The sequence below is a fragment of the Barbus barbus genome (genome assembly GCF_936440315.1).
Source record: "Barbus barbus genome assembly, chromosome: 48".
Taxonomy (NCBI): domain Eukaryota; kingdom Metazoa; phylum Chordata; class Actinopteri; order Cypriniformes; family Cyprinidae; genus Barbus; species Barbus barbus.
The window spans coordinates 2,913,601-2,932,516 of NC_136726.1; the positions used below are offsets into that span (position 1 = coordinate 2,913,601).

The window sequence follows — 18,916 nt, forward strand, 5'->3', positions numbered from 1 at the left end:
TGCTGTAAATGAGCCTGTATTATATGCAATGCAACATAAGGAGATGTCAGTCAGCTGCATCAGCAGAGGTCATTTCGCATGATAGAAACGCTTTGCCTTGCATAACATAAACTGATTTTATTCGTTATATAATACTGAATTTAGTTTAATTCGATTTTTAATTATGTTCTCTAATCTCAGTATAGGCCTAAAGTTTGTTTACGGCAGGTTATGGAGTCAGTCACGATATTTTCAGCTACGAGTAAAACGCGGTCGGAGGTTCGCAGTTCCCCGCCAACAGCAGCCCTTCACCGGCTCAGGTTTCGCCGAGAATTAGCGCTATTTCGAAAAAAAATATAAAATAAAATAAATAATGATTAAAAAAAAAAAAAAAAAAACAGAGAACGGATGAGTACACTTAAATTAAAACGATACATTTATTTATTTTATTTATTTTTTATGTCTAAAATGCAGGTTAAACAAGTCGAAATGTATATAATAGCTTGTAACCTAAACTATGCTTTATTCACCCAAATAAAAATAAATATATATATATATATATATATAGGCTATTATATATAAATATATATATATATAATTTATAAATAAACAAATAAATCACGGATTTGTATTATTTGCCTCCTAATAAGATCCTGATGTCTTGCCTCTTTTAGAGTTAAAATGCTTTAAAAACACTAGGATATATGACTCTTGCAAAGGGTAGAAGAAACAAACACAATCCAGTAACTGTTATGAAATTATGTTTACAAAAGGTCAAAGCTTGATTGATTTTCTTTTAGTTGTAATGTTTTAATGCTGATACCTGCACCTCTATTCATATGATAATGATCTGATGCAGCCATATGGTAACGCCCCTTATCAGTACTATAAAACTGGCAGCAAACTTCAGCTTTAGTGACTTTTTAATCACGATGGCACACGAGGAAGCTCTCCAGACGACCACAGACAGCGAAGAAGAATGCTCTTTTTCCTCAGAAGAAGAGGAAGAGCTTGATGATGAACTCCTGCATTTCGAGGAGCGCTTTGATGCTGCGGAGGATACAGTTTCTAACGAGTAAGTCCTTTATAACTTCGATTAGTTACTAGAGTCGCATATATTCCTTATTATTAGTTAGGGCATGATCCTAAAGCTGTTTCAGACCTATTGCCAGACTGAGTTAGCAAATGCATTGTCCTTTTTTCTTCATTATATCGAACAAAACGTTGTAACCATGTGAACGTTTTAATGTGACATACGATAAAATGAATGTTTGTATAGTTTTTGGTTAACTTTTGATTTGTGTTGACTGCCTCTTCAGCTGAACTGTTTGTAAATATCAGCTCAGGAAATGTTTTGAAAGTGTTTTAGGCTATGGATATTGATGCCCCATCAACATAACGCCTGTCTCTATAGGCCTATATATTCATTAATTGCCCATCACTTATGCATGCACTGGTATGTTACCTTCAATGTTTACAAATTTGCACTTTTCTTTAGGAAAATGCCTTCACCTGGACATCATACAAGGAAGCCTCTTTCAGTTTTCAACTCAGTTGAGAAACTTAACGAGTAAGTGGGCATTTACCCGCCATTTTATGTCTTACAGTTTAATGTTGCTTGTATACTGTCATATATATATATATCAATGCTTACATAATGTAAAGTATAGACGTTTGTAAATTGCTTCTTTTAAAGATTCATGTTATCACCATGCTCATTTATTTATTTATTTATTTTACAGATGTAAGAATAAGATGCCTGCTGCAAAGAGAGCCAGGACTCTTTCATGGAAAGCAGAGACGGATGTTGACCGGGCTCCACAGACTCTGAGATTCCTGCCTGCTCGGGAACCTGGACCGCAGTTATCTACTGCTGACGCACACTCTCCCATGAGTCTCTTCAAACTGTTTTTCACAGAGAGCGCCGTTGAAAACCTGTGCCACAACACAAATGCTCAGGCTGCCAGAGCAGCTGCAAAGGGCCGCAAGTACAAGTGGACAGATGTCAGTGTTGATGAGCTGTACCGCTACATCGGACTCGTATTGTACATGGCCACGATGAAGATGAGCTGCATCGCTGACTACTGGCGGCAGGGCAGCCCTTTCTCTCTGCCTTTGCCCGCCACAGTTATGTCAAGGGACAGATATCGCACCATTTCATGGAATGTGCACATGAGTCACCCAGACGCAGACAAGGAGAACGACAGAAAGAGGGGCACAGCCCAACATGACCGTCTGTTCAGGATCAAACCCCTCATGGACACTATCCGTCTTGCGTGCAAAGCCTTCTATCATCCTAGAAGAAATCTGGTTGTGAATGAAAGATCGGTGGCATGCAGAGCAAAGAGAGAAGTGACACCATTCTTGAAGGCCAAGCTGACAAAGTTCAAGTTTTTCATCCTTTCAGACTCATCAAATGGATATACTGTGGACTTCTCTGTCTACACGGGCAAGAATAGCTTTCCCACGGACCGTGGGCTTTCGTATGATGCTGTGATGTCTCTCCTGGACCGTAAAGTTTTGGGCTCTGGGTACCACGTGTACATGGATGATTTCTACACAACTCCAAAGCTCTTCACAGACTTGTTTGCTCTGAAGTTTGGTGCTTGTGGGACGTACAGAGACCAGAGGAAAGACTTCCCGAAGACTGCAGCTAATTCACTGAGCAGAAGCTCCAGCAGAGGATCCATCAGATGGATTCGGGACGGGCCTCTTGTGTGTGTGAAGTGGATGGACACGCAAGTGGTGTCTGTTTGTTCCACCATCCATGCTGGCTATACGGGGAGAGCGTGTGAAAAGGAAAATCAAAGCACAACACACATGGAAGGCAAAGTCTTTTCCATGTCCTGCACCTGTGACTGCATACAACCAGCACATGGGGGGTGTTGACCTGTCCGATCAGCTGTTGCAATACTACGCTGCACAGCACAAAACCATGAAGTGGTACAGAGAAATCTTCCTACACTTCTTGGACATCGCCGCCAACAACGCTTTCATATTGCACAAAGAGCTGCACGGCAACATGACTCACGATCAGTTCATGGAAGAGCTTATTACAGAGCTCTGTGGCGTGCCACAGAAAGCAGCACCAAAACAGTTTAGCACAGTCCATGTGCCGGTTCCAGGAGCTGAGCTGACTTCAGACATCAGAAGAATTGCTACGGTCGGTCGCCGGATCTGTGTGCATTGCAAAGCCATGCATGGAAAGAAGCAACAAACACCTTGGAAATGCCAGACTTGCGACGTTCACTTGTGTCTTCAGTTGAACAGAAACTGTTTCCAGGAATGGCACAAAAGTCTGTGATTGTTTTAAAATGGATCATAGTTTTCCCTGCTTATTATGTTTTGTGGAAACCATTTTCAACATTGTTAAAAGCTATCGATAATAACTGATAATAATTGAGTTGATTTCTGAAGGATCGTCACAATGAAGACTGTAGTCATGGCTTCTGAAAATGTATGGCATTTATAGTACTTCTCTACGTTACTGTATTTACATCTTACTTGATCAAATAAATTCAGCTTTGGTGGGAAGACTTCTTTCAAAAATATTTTAATGATTTCCAAATAATTTTTTATTTTTTATTGTCATGCATTATGCTGTAAATAAACTAAAATGAAGAAACACAATGCAACACAATTTTTTGATACAATAATGGTGCTATACAATGCGTCAGTTTCCCTAAAACTAGCAAAATTATATTGTTGCAGGATGTGGCAGTACTGCACCACTATTCAATTATAAATCAATCAATCATACATAAAAAAGATAGACACTGTAGATAGAGAGATACAGCCTATAGACAGATAAACAGAAGTTGTTAATTTACAACACAAGTTAGACAACTTATATAATCATAAAGATAAAGGGGTATGTTCTAGACCAAGCAGAACATGGATTAAGGAGAGTTAACAAAAATTCAGTTTTATTTTTTTTTGATTGGACAGCAATCTGAATCCAAATTCATAAACTCAGTGATCAATGTCAATGTTAGTGAAGACCCAAAGAATATCGCAAACATGTTAAAATATTAAAAATATTTCTATAACTCTAGATTTTCACATGAGCGATTTCTTGAACATAACATAAATCAATTGTGTGATATAGATAGAACACTTCTGTGATGATCCTTTTATGCTAAAGGATATAGAGTAAGCCATTAATTTGTTATAATAAATCTCCTGAAACAAGTTAAGTACAATATAGCACCTTTCGTTTTAAAGGTTTATGAGGAAAGTGTAGAGAAAACTTTGCTTCCAGCCACACTTTGCCAAAGTTTAATAACTCTTATAATACAATTAAATAATGATCACATTATTTAACAATGAAAATAAAATAACAGTATTGTATAGTAGTGACAAAATCCATAGTATCTCTAGTGTAGAAGAGATATTTTAAGAGGTCCGATGGCAGCAACAACAGGCCTGTGTGCTGGTGTACCAGTAAGTTTGATGAATTTTGGGAACAGTATGTAAAAAACTGTAATAGGTCATTCAACACAGACAGTTATACTCAGCTTTGGTTTTGCCTTGATCCACATTAGAAAATGGGTGTGTGTAGAGGTACACTAATGGTCATGGAATAGTTAGGAAAAATGTCAGAGGAATTGTTGCATAATTCTTTAGAAGTGAGCCACATGTCAATCCAGGACTGACGGGACAGAGTTATTAGTAAACATCTATAAAGAGGGATGAGACTCCCTAACAATTAAAGACAATCTTTACATGGACATTTTTAAATATAAACTAGTATTGTCAGTGGGGTTTTGAGATACACTGCCATCGTCCCAAGATTGAAAAAAATAGAAAAAATGTTTTAATAGTTTTGATACATGTTCCAATAATCTACTAATTAAGACTTAATTTTCTTTACACTAGTTGCAACTATAAACACACAGACACACACACACACACACACACACACACATATACACACACACACACACGTTGGTTTTTGTGGTTTATGGGGACTCTCCATAGGCGTAATGGTTTTATACTGAACAAACTGTGTGTGCTATTGCCCTACACCTAAACTTAGCCCTCACAGGAGACTTTGTGCATTTTTAGATTTTCAAAAAAACACAATTTAGTATGTTTTTTTAAGCCTTTTGAATTACGGGGACATAGGCAGTGTCCTCATAAACCACCTTCATATTGTAATAACTCTGTCATACCCAAGTCATTATACAAATTTGTGTCCTCATAAACCACATAAACATGCACAAACACACACACACACACACACATACACAAAGACTAAGTATTAAGTGTCTTACACTACAAATGTGAGGTGCCGCCAAATGATAAGTCATAAATCTTGAGAAGATCTATAAACTGATAGGCCATAACATTAAAAACTGCCAACCTGACAAGAATATGGAAACAACATGCAGTCAAGTAAACATGAGAATAAACAAATGACAGCAATGAGAACCATACTTAGCTTAGTTGTGGAACACCATGGAATATGTTAAATTATGATTAACTTTTGATTAAAAGATTATGTCCACAGTTTACGTCTCTGCTCTGCTCAACCATTGCCCAGACAAACTGTGGTTGGCTTCAGGTAAGTGCTCTTATGTTATATGTCATGTTATGTTATTTTTATTTGTTTTATGTGAAGTGTATAGCCTGTTGTCAGAGTAGTGTTCATTCTAAATGATGAGGACAGCAATGTGACTAAGGTTTTTTTTTTTTTGTTTTTTTTTTTTTTTGTGACCCTGCACCACAAAACCAGTCTTAAGTCGCTGGGGTATATTTACAGCAATAGCCAAAAGTATGGGTCAAAATTATAAATTTTTCTTTTATGCCAAAAATCATTAGGATATTAATTAAATATCATGTTCCATGAAGATAATTTGTAAATTTCTTACCGTGAATATATCAAAACTTAATTTTTGATTAGTAATATGCATTGCTAAGAACTTCATTTGAACAACTTTAAAGGTGATTTTCTCAATGTTTTGATTTTTTTACACCCTCAGATTCCAGATTTTTAAATAGTTGTATCTCGGCCAAATATAGTCCTATCCTAACAAACCATACATCAATGGAAAGCTTATTTATTCAGCTTTCAGATGTATAAATATCAATTTAGAAAAATTTACACTTAAGACTGGTTTTGTGGTCCAGGGTCACATTTATGAATGGCTACGCAATAGCATTTATGCCATGGCCGGTGTATGCATAGTTTTGATTTGCTATAATTTATAATTTGATCTTCTTTTAATGTTCAGATAAATATCTGATGTATTATTCTAACTTTTATACTAAAAATTATTGTTTTTCTTATTTTTTCCAGAAGAAAGAAAGAAAAAGAAAGAAACTTTCGTATGCCAGAAAACAGTAAGGCTGTACCAGATAACATAAACTCGCACAGTTGCTATACATGTTTGTTTGTTTGTTTGTTTGTTTGTTTACAACCCGAGTTCCAGAAATGTTGGGACGTTTTTAAAATTTGAATAAAATGAAAACTAAAAGATTTTCAAATCACATGAGTCAATATTTTATTCAAAATAGAACATAGAGAATATAACAAATGTTTAAACAGATGCATTTTACACTTTTATCCACTAAATGAGCTCATTTCATAGGGCTTTCCTGTAGCTCAAATAGTAGTGCACGGCGCTAGCAACGCCAAGGTCAAGGGTTTGATTCTCAGGGAAAGCAAGAGCTGATAAAATGTAAAAACTGTAACTTGAATGCAATGTAAGTCGCTTTGGATAAAAGCGTCTGCTAAATGCATTAATGTAAATTTCAATTTTGATGCCTGCTACAGGTCTCAAAAAAGTTGGCACGGGGGCAACAAAGGGCTGAAAAAGCAAGACATTTTGAAAAGATTCAGCTGGGAGAACATCTAGCAACTAATTAAGTTAATTGAATTGGTCTGTAACATGATTAGCTATGAAAGGGATGTCTTAGAGAGGCAGAGTCTCTCAGAAGTAAAGATGGGCAGAGGCTCTCCAATCTGTGAAAGAGTTCATAAAAAGATTGTGTAATACTTTAAAAACAACATTCCTCAATGTCAAATTGCAAAGGCTGATGAGTCTGCAAATTCAAAAGATTCAGAGAAACTGGAGAAATCTCTGTGCGTAAGGGACAAGGCCGAAGACCTTTGTTGGATGCTCGTGGTCTTCGGGACACTGCATCACTCATCGGCATGATTCTGTCATTGACATTACTAAATGGGCCCAGGAATACTTCCAGAAACCACTGTCGGTAAACACAATCCGCCGTGCCATCTTCAGATGTCAACTAAAGCTCTATCATGCAAAAAGGAAGCCATATGTGAAAATGGTCCAGAAGCGCCATTGTGTCCTGTGGGCCAAGGCTCATTTAAAATGAACTGTTTCAAAGTGGAATAGTGTTCCATGGTCAGACGAGTCTAAATTTGCCATTCTTGTTGGAAATCACGGACTCCGTGTCTTCCGGGCTAAAGATGAGGGAGACCTTTGAGCGTGTTATCAGCGTTCAGTTCAAAAGTCAGCATCTCTGATGGTATGGGGGTGCATAAGTGCATATGGTATGGGCAGCTTGCATGTTTTGGAAGGCACTATGAATGCTGAAAGGTATATAAAGGTTTTGCTCCCATCCAGATGACGTGTATTCCAGCAGGACAATGCAAAACCACAGCATGGCTTCGTAGTAGAAGAGTCCGGGTGCTGAATGGCCTGCCTGCAGTCCAGATCTTTCACCTATAGAGAACATTTGGCGCATAATTAAACGAAAAATACGTCAAAGACGACCACAAACTATTCAGCAGCTGGAAACCTATATCAGGCAAGAACGGGACCAAATTCCAACACCAAAACTCCAGAAACTCATAACCTCGATGCCCAGACGTCTTCAAACTGTTTTGAAAAGAAGAAGAGATGCTACACCATGGTAAACATGCCCCCGACCCAACTATTTTGAGACCTGTAGCAGGCATCAGATTTGAAATGAGCTCATTTTGTGCATAAAAGTGTAAAATTTCTGTTTAAACATTTATGTTATCTATGTTATATTGTGAATAAAACATTGGCTCATGTGATTTTAAAGTCTTTTAGTTTTCATTTTATATATATATATATATATATATATATATATATATATATTGTATTTATTAATTCATTCATTCTGATAAAATGTGATATTTTGTGTAAATCTAAAAAGTCTTTATTTTACTCCTCCGCTAAATTGTAATTTAAACCAGGAGCATCCAAAACCAATTTTGTAAATCCTAAAAGATTGGCATGATCTTAGCCTGAAATTGTTTTTGTACCTCTTTTGAAGTCACTTTGGATAAACAAATGTGTATAAACAGAAGTCTACACAGAAAGGACAAGTGAGAGCATACATGCAGTAGAAGTACATTGTTGAAGAGTAGGCCTATTGAAACTCCTTAACATTTTATATTTACACAACATATACTATCAAAACCCACTTCAAGTATTAACATTCCCTAATATCAGAAGAAAAAAAGCAATTCATAATTCAGTGTCAATTAAACTTTATTAGAGTATTAATAGCCTACTGCTTTAAAAAGTAAACAAAACATCTTTTGTACATTTGTATCAGGAAAAAGAAACGAGTTTTCAAATAGACAAAAGGACACATTTTCTACGCTGATATTTTTCATGCATGGGCTTTTATGCAAGTTTTTTTTTTTCTTTCCTTTGTCCTTCGAGTCTTTTTAAATTGTTGTTAATTTGTCTCTTTCTGAACATTTTGGCCTTCCATTTCATAGATTTTGTTCATGAACACTTAAATGTATTTGCCTGAGCTTTGCCAAAATTATTTAGCAAAATGGTTTACATCTATCATCGCATTTTTTGCAGACCCAATTTTAAAACAATCACAGACTTTTGTGCCATTCCTGGAAACAGTTTCTGTTCAACTGAAGACACAAGTGAACGTCGCAAGTCTGGCATTTCCAAGGTGTTTGTTGCTTCTTTCCATGCATGGCTTTGCAATGCACACAGATCCGGCGACCGACCGTAGCAATTCTTCTGACGTCTGAAGTCAGCTCAGCTCCTGGAACCGGCACATGGACTGTGCTAAACTGTTTTGGTGCTGCTTTCTGTGGCACGCCACAGAGCTCTGTAATAAGCTCTTCCATGAACTGATCGTGAGTCATGTTGCCGTGCAGCTCTTTGTGCAATATGAAAGCATTGTTGGCGGCAATGTCCAAGAAGTGTAGGAAGATTTCTCTGTACCACTTCATGGTTTTGTGCTGTGCAGCGTAGTATTGCAACAGCTGATCGGACAGGTCAACACCCCCCATGTGCTGGTTGTATGCAGTCACAGGTGCAGGACATGGAAAAGACTTTGCCTTCCATGTGTGTTGTGCTTTGATTTTCCTTTTCACACGCTCTCCCGTATAGCCAGCATGGATGGTGGAACAAACAGACACCACTTGCGCGTCCATCCACTTCACACACACAAGAGGCCCGTCCCGAATCCATCTGATGGATCCTCTGCTGGAGCTTCTGCTCAGTGAATTAGCTGCAGTCTTCGGGAAGTCTTTCCTCTGGTCTCTGTACGCCCCACAAGCACCAAACTTCAGAGCAAACAAGTCTGTGAAGAGCTTTGGAGTTGTGTAGAAATCATCCATGTACACGTGGTACCCAGAGCCCAAAACTTTACGGTCCAGGAGAGACATCACAGCATCATACGAAAGCCCACGGCCCGTGGGAAAGCTATTCTTGCCCGTGTAGACAGAGAAGTCCACAGTATATCCATTTGATGAGTCTGAAAGGATGAAAAACTTGAACTTTGTCAGCTTGGCCTTCAAGAATGGTGTCACTTCTCTCTTTGCTCTGCATGCCACCGATCTTTCATTCACAACCAGATTTCTTCTAGGATGATAGAAGGCTTTGCACGCAAGACGGATAGTGTCCATGAGGGGTTTGATCCTGAACAGACGGTCATGTTGGGCTGTGCCCCTCTTTTTGTCGTTCTCCTTGTCTGCGTCTGGGTGACTCATGTGCACATTCCATGAAATGGTGCGATATCTGTCCCTTGACATAACTGTGGCGGGCAAAGGCAGAGAGAAAGGGCTGCCCTGCCGCCAGTAGTCAGCGATGCAGCTCATCTTCAGCGTGGCCATGTACAATACGAGTCCGATGTAGCGGTACAGCTCATCAACACTGACATCTGTCCACTTGTACTTGCGGCCCTTTGCAGCTGCTCTGGCAGCCTGAACATTTGTGTTGTGGCACAGGTTTTCCACGGCGCTCTCTGTGAAAAACAGTTTGAAGAGACTCATGGGAGAGTGTGCGTCAGCAGTAGATAACTGCGGTCCAGGTTCCCGAGCAGGCAGGAATCTCAGAGTCTGTGGAGCCCGGTCAACATCCGTCTCTGCTTTCCATGAAAGAGTCCTGGCTCTCTTTGCAGCAGGCATCTTATTCTTACATCTGTAAAATAAATAAATGAGCATGGTGATAACATGAATCTTTAAAAGAAGCAATTTACAAACGTCTATACTTTACATTATGTAAGCATTGATATAAATATATCTGACAGTATACAAGCAACATTAAACTGTAAGACATAAAATGGCGGGTAAATGCCCACTTACTCGTTAAGTTTCTCAACTGAGTTGAAAACTGAAAGAGGCTTCCTTGTATGATGTCCAGGTGAAGGCATTTTCCTAAAGAAAAGTGCAAATAGTTTGTAAACATTGATTGTCCAAGGTAACATACCAGTGCATGCATAAGTGATGGGCAATTAATGAATATATAGGCCTATAGAGACAGGCTTTATGTTGATGGGGCATCAATATCCATAGCCTAAAACACTTTCAAAACATTTCCTGAGCCGATATTTACAAACAGTTCAGCTGAAGAGGCAGTCAACACAAATCAAAAGTTAACCAAAAACTATACAAACATTCATTTTATCGTATGTCACATTAAAACGTTCACATGGTTACAACGTTTTGTTCGATATAATGAAGAAAAAAGGACAATGCATTTGCTAACTCAGTCTGGCAATAGGTCTGAAACAGCTTTAGGATCATGCCCTAACTAATAATAAGGAATATATGCGACTCTAGTAACTAATCGAAGTTAGAATAAAGGACTTACTCGTTAGAAACTGTATCCTCCGCAGCATCAAAGCGCTCCTCGAAATGCAGGAGTTCATCATCAAGCTCTTCCTCTTCTTCTGAGGAAAAAGAGCATTCTTCTTCGCTGTCTGTGGTCGTCTGGAGAGCTTCCTCGTGTGCCATCGTGATTAAAAAGTCACTAAAGCTGAAGTTTGCTGCCAGTTTTATAGTACTGATAAGGGGCGTTACCATATGGCTGCATCAGATCATTATCATATGAATAGAGGTGCAGGTATCAGCATTAAAACATTACAACTAAAAGAAAATCAATCAAGGTTTGACCTTTTGTAAACACGATTTCTATAACAGTTACTAGATTGTGTTTGTTTCTTCTACACTTTGCAAGAGTCATATATCCTAGTGTTTTTAAAGCATTTTAACTCTAAAAGAGGCATGACATCAGGATCTTATTTGGAGGCAAATAATACAAATCCGTGATTTATTAGTTTATTTATAAATTATATATATATATATATTTATATATAATAGCCTATATATATATATTTTTATTTGGGTGAATAAAGCATAGTTTAGGTTACAAGCTATATACATTTTGACTTGTTTAACATGCATTTTAGACATAAAAAATAAATAAATGTATCGTTTTAATTTAAGTGTACTCATCCGTTCTCTGTATTTTTTTTTTTTATCATTATTTATTTATTTTCATATTTTTTTCGAAATAGCGCTAATTCTCGGCGAAACCTGAGCCGGTGAAGGGCTGCTGTTGGCGGGGAACTGCGAACCTCCGACCGCGTTTTACTCGTAGCTGAAAATATCGTGACTGACTCCATAACCTGCCGTAAACAAACTTTAGGCCTATACTGAGATTAGAGAACATAATTAAAAATCGAATTAAACTAAATTCAGTATTATATAACGAATAAAATCAGTTTATGTTATGCAAGGCAAAGCGTTTCTATCATGCGAAATGACCTCTGCTGATGCAGCTGACTGACATCTCCTTATGTTGCATTGCATATAATACAGGCTAATTTACAGCACAGTAACAAAATATATAAATTCAATAACTGTAGAGGACTCAAAAAACACGCGATCTGACTCAGCTGGGATTTTTTCTTCGGAGACAAGCTCAATATAGTGGTTGGGGAAAAAATAATCCAGCATTAAAAATGGCCCAGCAAAAGAAAAACTACCCACCTGGGTAAAACATATTAAAAACAAGCCAATAAAATGACCCAACAGGCTGAACCCAGCATTTGGGTAAAAACAAACAAATAAATAAATAAAAACATCATTTTTAGAGTTTCAAATGATGTCTTAGCCTAATAATACCCCCCCCCCCCCCCCCTCCCTCCCCCTCCCCCTCCCCCTCCCCTTCCCCTTTTCACGCAAATATCTGTGATCGTGCCTGAGCCTCTCTCGCTACACATAACATTTAACATTTCATATATAACATTTTAAAATAGCCATAAAAAATGCCTATGTGAATTGCTCGAGCTTACAAAATTACACCAAACGATCACAATAAGCCCAGGCATCCCCTCAGAAGAAACCAGGACAGAAATGGTCGAAAGCAGACAGAAGAGACGGATTAAAGCACCAGGTGTGAACGGGAATGTGTCTCCCTCTTCTATTGTGATCCGATCGAAGTGATGGGTAATTAATGGATATATAGGCCTATAGAGACGCACTTTATATCTGCTGATGGGGCATCAACATCCATATATAAAGCACTTTCAAAACATTTGCACCTGCAGATATATTTACAAACACATTAGCTTCTGCTGAAGAGGCAGCCAACACAAATCAAAAGTTAACCCAAACTAATAGTCTAAACAATCATTGTATATTTATTACATTAACGTTTTACAACGTTTTATAAGACAGGTCGATATAATGAAGAAAAAAAGGACAATGCATTTGAGTCATAATAGGCAAACTATCTGATTTCAGTCTGGCAATAGGTCTGAAACAGCTTATGATCATGCCACTGTAAACCCGGATTTCATATCTAATCAAATTTTCAAGTAGAATGTACTTACATGACTCAAATCGATTAAGTTTTGATTGCATTACTAGCAAATGTAAGTATGTTAAACTAATTTGTAGACCTAGTTGAGTCTGTGAATAACTTTAAGTGAAATAGCTTAAAATTCCCAAGTTTTAGTCATGCAATGCATGATGGGAACGTGAAAGCCGTCACTTTGCCGCCGTGTCTATGCTTTTTGCTGAGAAGACGACGTCATTTTCCTGCCACGCACCAGACAGTCCAGTTGCTGCTAAAACTCGCCAGAGACGGTAAGTAGCTTTGGTCTCGCCCTCCCGATGTCCATTGTTTATCTAACGTTGCTGTTGAGGAGTCAGTCAACTTAATGTGTTTGTGTGTGGATATAAGGTGATGTTGGTGGGTAACGTTAGTGGGACGCTATAACTTTAACTAACGTTAGGTCGGCAGCCATTTTCACCCGCTAGAACGTTAACGGTTAGCCTACAGTTTGAAAGTTTTTTTTTTTTTTTTTTTTCACTTGGTGCGCTGTTTGTGAGAAGTCCAAGTGAAGCAGTTTGACGTCGATGAACATTAACATTGTCACCCGTTAAGGTACTTAGACACACACAGACTTACACACACGCACACACAAACTCTCTCTCACACACACACACACACACTCAAACACAGGCTCACATACACTCACACATTCAAAAAGACTGGCGCACACAGATTCAAACACCGACTCACACACACACACACACACACCGACCTGGAGGTGGACACACACACACAGACTTACACACACACACACACACACACACTGATATTGATATTGTGGCGGGCCAAAACAAATTAATGAATGTATGGGAAACCCTGATGTGAGTATGCTTAGCAAGATATGTTTTAACGCTTGTGTCCACTATTTTGCAGACCACTGAGCCAACAGACATCAGGTGCCTATGTCTTCGGGGACTGCCTGTCATCTTGGCGGATGATTCTTCTGCCTTCAAGACATGCTCTGTAAGTTAATTTGTTTTTGTAAATGTTGCAGGTGCATGCTCCTTTTGTCTAATTTTTAGCTGTTAATGAACACTTCCATTCATTTTCAGAATTATTTGATCAGCATCAGTGTCTCCATTAAGTGTCTATTTTATGGCCGAACAAAGATAGTTTACCCACTTTCAGTCCCAGTCCTATTGAAAAAGTAGAACATTTCTCCCAATAACTAAGGTTGTATGAATCCTTTTACAATTGCCCTATTAGTTTTTGATTTTACTGTCACTGGTTGGAACTTGTGAAATTGTTTTTGGGTCTAAAACTCAAATGGGGAGTTCTGATTGCACTTGTTAGATTCTGGTTGCTCCAGTCATCAAAGATCTTATTGTGTATGTTACTTTCAACTGGTAAAGTTAAAAACAAAAAAAAGCAATTAAGGTGAAAGGTACTGAGAGTCATAAAAAAAATGTTTCAGCACGACTGTGACTGAAAGTGGGTAAACTCCATATTTTGGCCAAAGTGTTGCAAACTGTACAGATCTGAATATGGCATTTGATAAAAATTCAAGACTGGTATCATCCTCTTAATATAAATTACTTTCAGTGTGGTTTATATTGTACGATACTTTTCATTATAAACAGTCACAGGTTATTTTTGGTGGACAAAGCACCATTGTCTAACTGGCATGTTTATGTTCTCTGTTAGGATGTAACTGACAAGGACTTGTACATTGAAACTCCAGTGGGAATTCTTTGCCTTGGTCAAGAAAATACCCAGCTCAACCCATCCAGTGTAGGAATCATCTTGGAAGGGTCTGTGTTAATAGATGAACTGGCCAACCTGCCTCAGGCCTTCTGTGTCCTTTTTGGATTGATCTATGCCCTGCACCTGGACTACCCCAAGTGCATGAAAAACACTTTCAACTTTATTCAGCAAGTAATGCTCAAACTGGGTAGAATTGAGCTGGTACCCAAAATTGGGGTGGTGATGGTGCAGTGGATAAGACACATGCCTTTGGTGTGAGAGACCCGGGTTCGAATCCACTGTGAGACACCAATGTGTCCCTGAGCAAGACACTTAACCCCTAGTTGCTCCAGAGGCGTGCGACCTCTGACATGTATAGCAATTGTAAGTCGCTTTGGATAAAAGTATCAGCTAAATGAAATTAATAAATGTAAAATTCAAACTTTGAAAAATCAGCTGGAAGCATAAAACGGGGTTCGAAGTGGCTCTACTACTGTTCCAGATTTGTTTGCCACAGTTTGTAACGTTGGACTTTTATGAAAATGTTTACTGTTGTGTATGGTTTGGGGTACATGTGTCCTGTGGTATTTGCACTGATTTTTGCACAAGATTCCATGACACAGGCTTTGATAAAATTTCATTTCAAATTAGTTGGGTATTTGTAACATTACCAACTAAAAGGCAGATGTCTTGGTGCATTTTGGATTTTCAAGATATATAGAGTAGATATTTTAGTCATGTTTAGTCATATAAATGGGAATGTTCAACTATATGGAAATCTTCCCTAACAGGAACTGCTTTTAATGTGATTTGTTGTGATGTACACATGCTTGAGCACAATAAGTGTTTTTGTTGGCATGATGGTGCTTTGTTTTATGCAATGTTCAGGGCATGAATGACACATTTTGTCACTGTTTCAGGCTCCTTATTCAAGGTTGTTAAAGCAGGGGACAGCAACCTGTAAGTTGATGCTGTTTTCAAATAAAACGGTAAAAAAATAACTTTTGTATTGCGTATTTGTCTTCATTTAAATGTTCTAGTTTAGCATATTCAATGAATACAAAGGTTTAGTTACTTTAACTTAAAATAGTAAGTGGAGTTCATGTGACAAGACAATTAATATAACAAGAGATTGTAAGTGAAATCAACTTGGCATTCAGTGTTTTGAACTTAAAATAATAAGTCCACCCTTTCATGCATTTAAGTTAAATGCACTCAAGTTTTCATAACCCATTACTTAAGTTTTTAAGGCAACCGGTTTCCTCAAATTTTTTAAGTAAATTCAACTTATCCGGGCTTACAGTGCTAATAACTAAAATGCAACTACTACAACTAATCGAAGTTAGAATAAATGACTTCATTATCCTCAGCAGTAATGTTAATTTTGTCAGCTATTTTCAATTTAGTCCTGTGTTAAATGTCCTTGTGAGTTGTTTTTAAATCATATGTAGTCAACCTTATCCTATTAAGTTTTAGTCAACTTATTTATTATTTATACTACGGGGCCGTTGAATGCTTGAATCTGATTGGCTGACGAACGTTCTGAGGTGTGCAATTATTTTCAGGGAAACGCACGGCGGACGTAGTTCCAGGCAGCTCTCTTGACCGCATTACAGTTCCATATCACTTCGCATCGTTGTCAGCGCTGCCCTGACGATTTTATCAGTTAGCCTAGTGTAGCAACTTAAAGGCTACACATGACATTTCTCACTAGCGAGGTAATAACAGCGCTGCATCTTAAAGCAGACTTACAGTTTAGAGACGGTGCTTCAGAACACCGTTGAGGGACACACAGAGGTAGCCTAATTCATACAAGCTCTCTCTCTCTCTCTCTCTCTGTTTCTCTTTCTCTGTGTCTCTGTCTCTCTCGCTCTCTTTCTAATAACTTCATTATTAACTGCATTAGTCTGCTATCAACGGCTCAAGCCTCCATTGCCAGCTTTAAAATGACGTTTTGGAACTAGCAAAAGAGTCGTTGGATGAGATGCGGAAGAAATAATCCTACTCACAATAGCGATTTAAGTAGAAAAACCGGACGAATCCCTTGAAATATATCATCTGATCGATGTCTTGAGGTGTGGCAACCGTAGTATAAGCGGAATAATTGACTCCGGACCGTTGAATTATTAGAAAAATAATGCACACCCGAGGTGTAACGGCCACTCCGCTTCGCATCACCACCTCGGGTGTGCATTATTTTTCTAATAATTCAACGGCCCGTCGTCAATTATTCCTTACATATATATATAGTCATAGTTATGTTTATTTACCTTATTATCTTCTTGTCTAAAGGCCTGTTCACACCGGGACGAATTTCGCGCGCGATATTCGCCGACGTTTAACGCCTCGTGACTAAACAAAGGGCGCCAATGTGAGTGTGCACACCAACGCGAAAAACGCCACGCGTAAAAGCGTCATTAAAAAAAAAAACGCCTCGGGTTTGTTTTTTTTGGTTTGAGGCGCCTCGTCAAAAACTATCGGACCAATGAGATTGGCGCTTTTGCTCACGTGTCTGGAGCTGCTGAAGTTACAGTAAAACACAACTTGGGGGCGCTCAAACACAAAACGGTCTTGCCTAGCACACATACAACGACGAAGAAGAAATACGCCAAGTAGCTACACTGCGGCTGTGTCCAAATTCAGGGTCTGCATCCTCCTTAGGATCCTTCCTACCCGGTTGAAGGAGGAGGGATCCTCCGACGTCCGCAAAACCCGGAAGTCGGTGTTTGTGAATTTGGACAGCCTACCCTTCTTTCAGTTCCCTCCCTTACCCGTTGCTCATATCCTGTCGCCTAGCAACCGTGACAGCGCCAAGCAAGAAGCGGGAAAATGGACAAACAAAGAGTTATTCTCCTCATTTTAATTATTTTGGAAGAAATAAAGCAATTAAATAAATTAAATACTTTCTTTGCTCGTTGTCGGAGTTTTTTTATATCAGACTACAAGACAGTCACATCCAGGTAAGCCATTATAGCCTATTTTTATTTGTTTTTAAGTATTCTACTAATGTCTCCTACAAATTCATTGAGCCGAAGCATAAACTTTAGCTTGTTTTGTCAGAGAAACTCCTCTCCCACTCCGCTACCGCTCGCTTCGTCCGCCATTACGCTCTGCCGAAAAGAATTATGGGATAGGTAGGACGGGAAAGGATCCACCACACCCATCCTTCCAATTCGGGGAAAAGGAGGACGTATTTGTGGGCCGCATTTGAAGGATCCTACGAATTTGGACAGCCTTCGTCGCGGCGCTGTGACGTAACATCCTTCAAATGAGTACTCCGAAGGATGCAGACCCTGAATTTGGACACAGCCTGCCTCATTCAACAGAACAATAATTTCTTCATCTCTGGAGCTACTGGTGCTTGAAATATCCATGTTTTCTTTGTATGATTTTGACAAGCGCGTATAAATATTTGCTCTCTTCTTCTGCGTGACAAGCGAGTGTCAGAAGCGTAAAGTTGTGTACCGGGGTATTTCTGTTCTACATTAAGCGCCATCTAATGTCAGGGGAATGAATTTGCATGTTCACTCGGCTCATCATCAGCGAAAATCGCTTGGGTGTGAACACAAAAAAAGCGTTGAAAAACGCTGGCGAATAACGCGCGCCGATATTCGTCCCGGTGTGTGATTTTTTTTTTTTTTTCACACACACTCCCACATACAGTACAGATTTAATTGATTTCTGCAGTTACTGCTCGAAATATGAAACACCAATGCTTCATAAGTTTATACTATAACATGCTTATCCGATAACTCTTATATTTCCTATATGGGTTTTCTAAGGAAATGTTAGATTCCAGTGATTCTCGTCATAGCTATGAAAAGATTTGATTTCAAAAACTTTATGATAGCTATTAAACTATATCTGATGATTTTAAATCTGTATTTAACCTCAGAATGAGTTTAAAGCAAGTCTAATTCTGTAACGGATTACATTTCCAAAGTAACCTTCCCAACACTGGGCAGAAGATATATTTTATATAGTGTACATATCTATTGCCAAGTGTAATAAATGCTATCAACTAGCACTGCATTATTCAGAATCAAATGTTCATATGAATCAAAATCAGGATATTGCTGGATTCTTGCACGTCGACGACTCGTAAGTTAGTACTTCTAGGCCGTTTCAGACTTTCTGCACGAAAGAAACATTTT

At 38.5% G+C, this 18,916-nt stretch overlaps 2 protein-coding genes and 1 long non-coding RNA gene across 4 annotated transcripts; 2 read left to right on the forward strand and 1 right to left on the reverse strand.

Annotated features, from left to right (window-relative positions):
- Positions 1–911: 911 nt before the first annotated feature.
- Positions 912–3,283, forward strand: LOC306866571 (piggyBac transposable element-derived protein 4-like; the record flags this gene model as incomplete). The annotated part of the gene is made up of 3 exons (XM_079411832.1): positions 912–1,054; positions 1,722–2,730; positions 2,852–3,283. The coding sequence occupies 3 exons, from the start codon at positions 912–914 to the stop codon at positions 3,281–3,283; spliced, it is 1,584 nt and encodes a 527-aa protein (XP_079267958.1).
- Positions 3,284–8,815: 5,532 nt separating this feature from the next.
- On the reverse strand, positions 8,816–11,191 carry LOC306866572 (piggyBac transposable element-derived protein 4-like; the record flags this gene model as incomplete). The annotated part of the gene is made up of 2 exons (XM_079411833.1): positions 8,816–10,376; positions 11,049–11,191. The coding sequence occupies 2 exons, from the start codon at positions 11,189–11,191 to the stop codon at positions 8,816–8,818; spliced, it is 1,704 nt and encodes a 567-aa protein (XP_079267959.1).
- A 2,059-nt stretch (positions 11,192–13,250) lies between these two features.
- LOC306866698 lies at positions 13,251–15,768 on the forward strand. 2 transcript variants are annotated; one of them, XR_013783955.1, is made up of 4 exons: positions 13,251–13,330; positions 13,580–13,631; positions 13,953–14,042; positions 14,724–15,768. It is a non-coding gene; the product is annotated as an uncharacterized lncRNA (long non-coding RNA). The 2 variants fall into 2 exon arrangements; XR_013783956.1 differs by lacking the exon at positions 13,580–13,631 and having other exon boundaries at positions 13,260–13,330; positions 14,724–15,753.
- Positions 15,769–18,916: the final 3,148 nt, after the last annotated feature.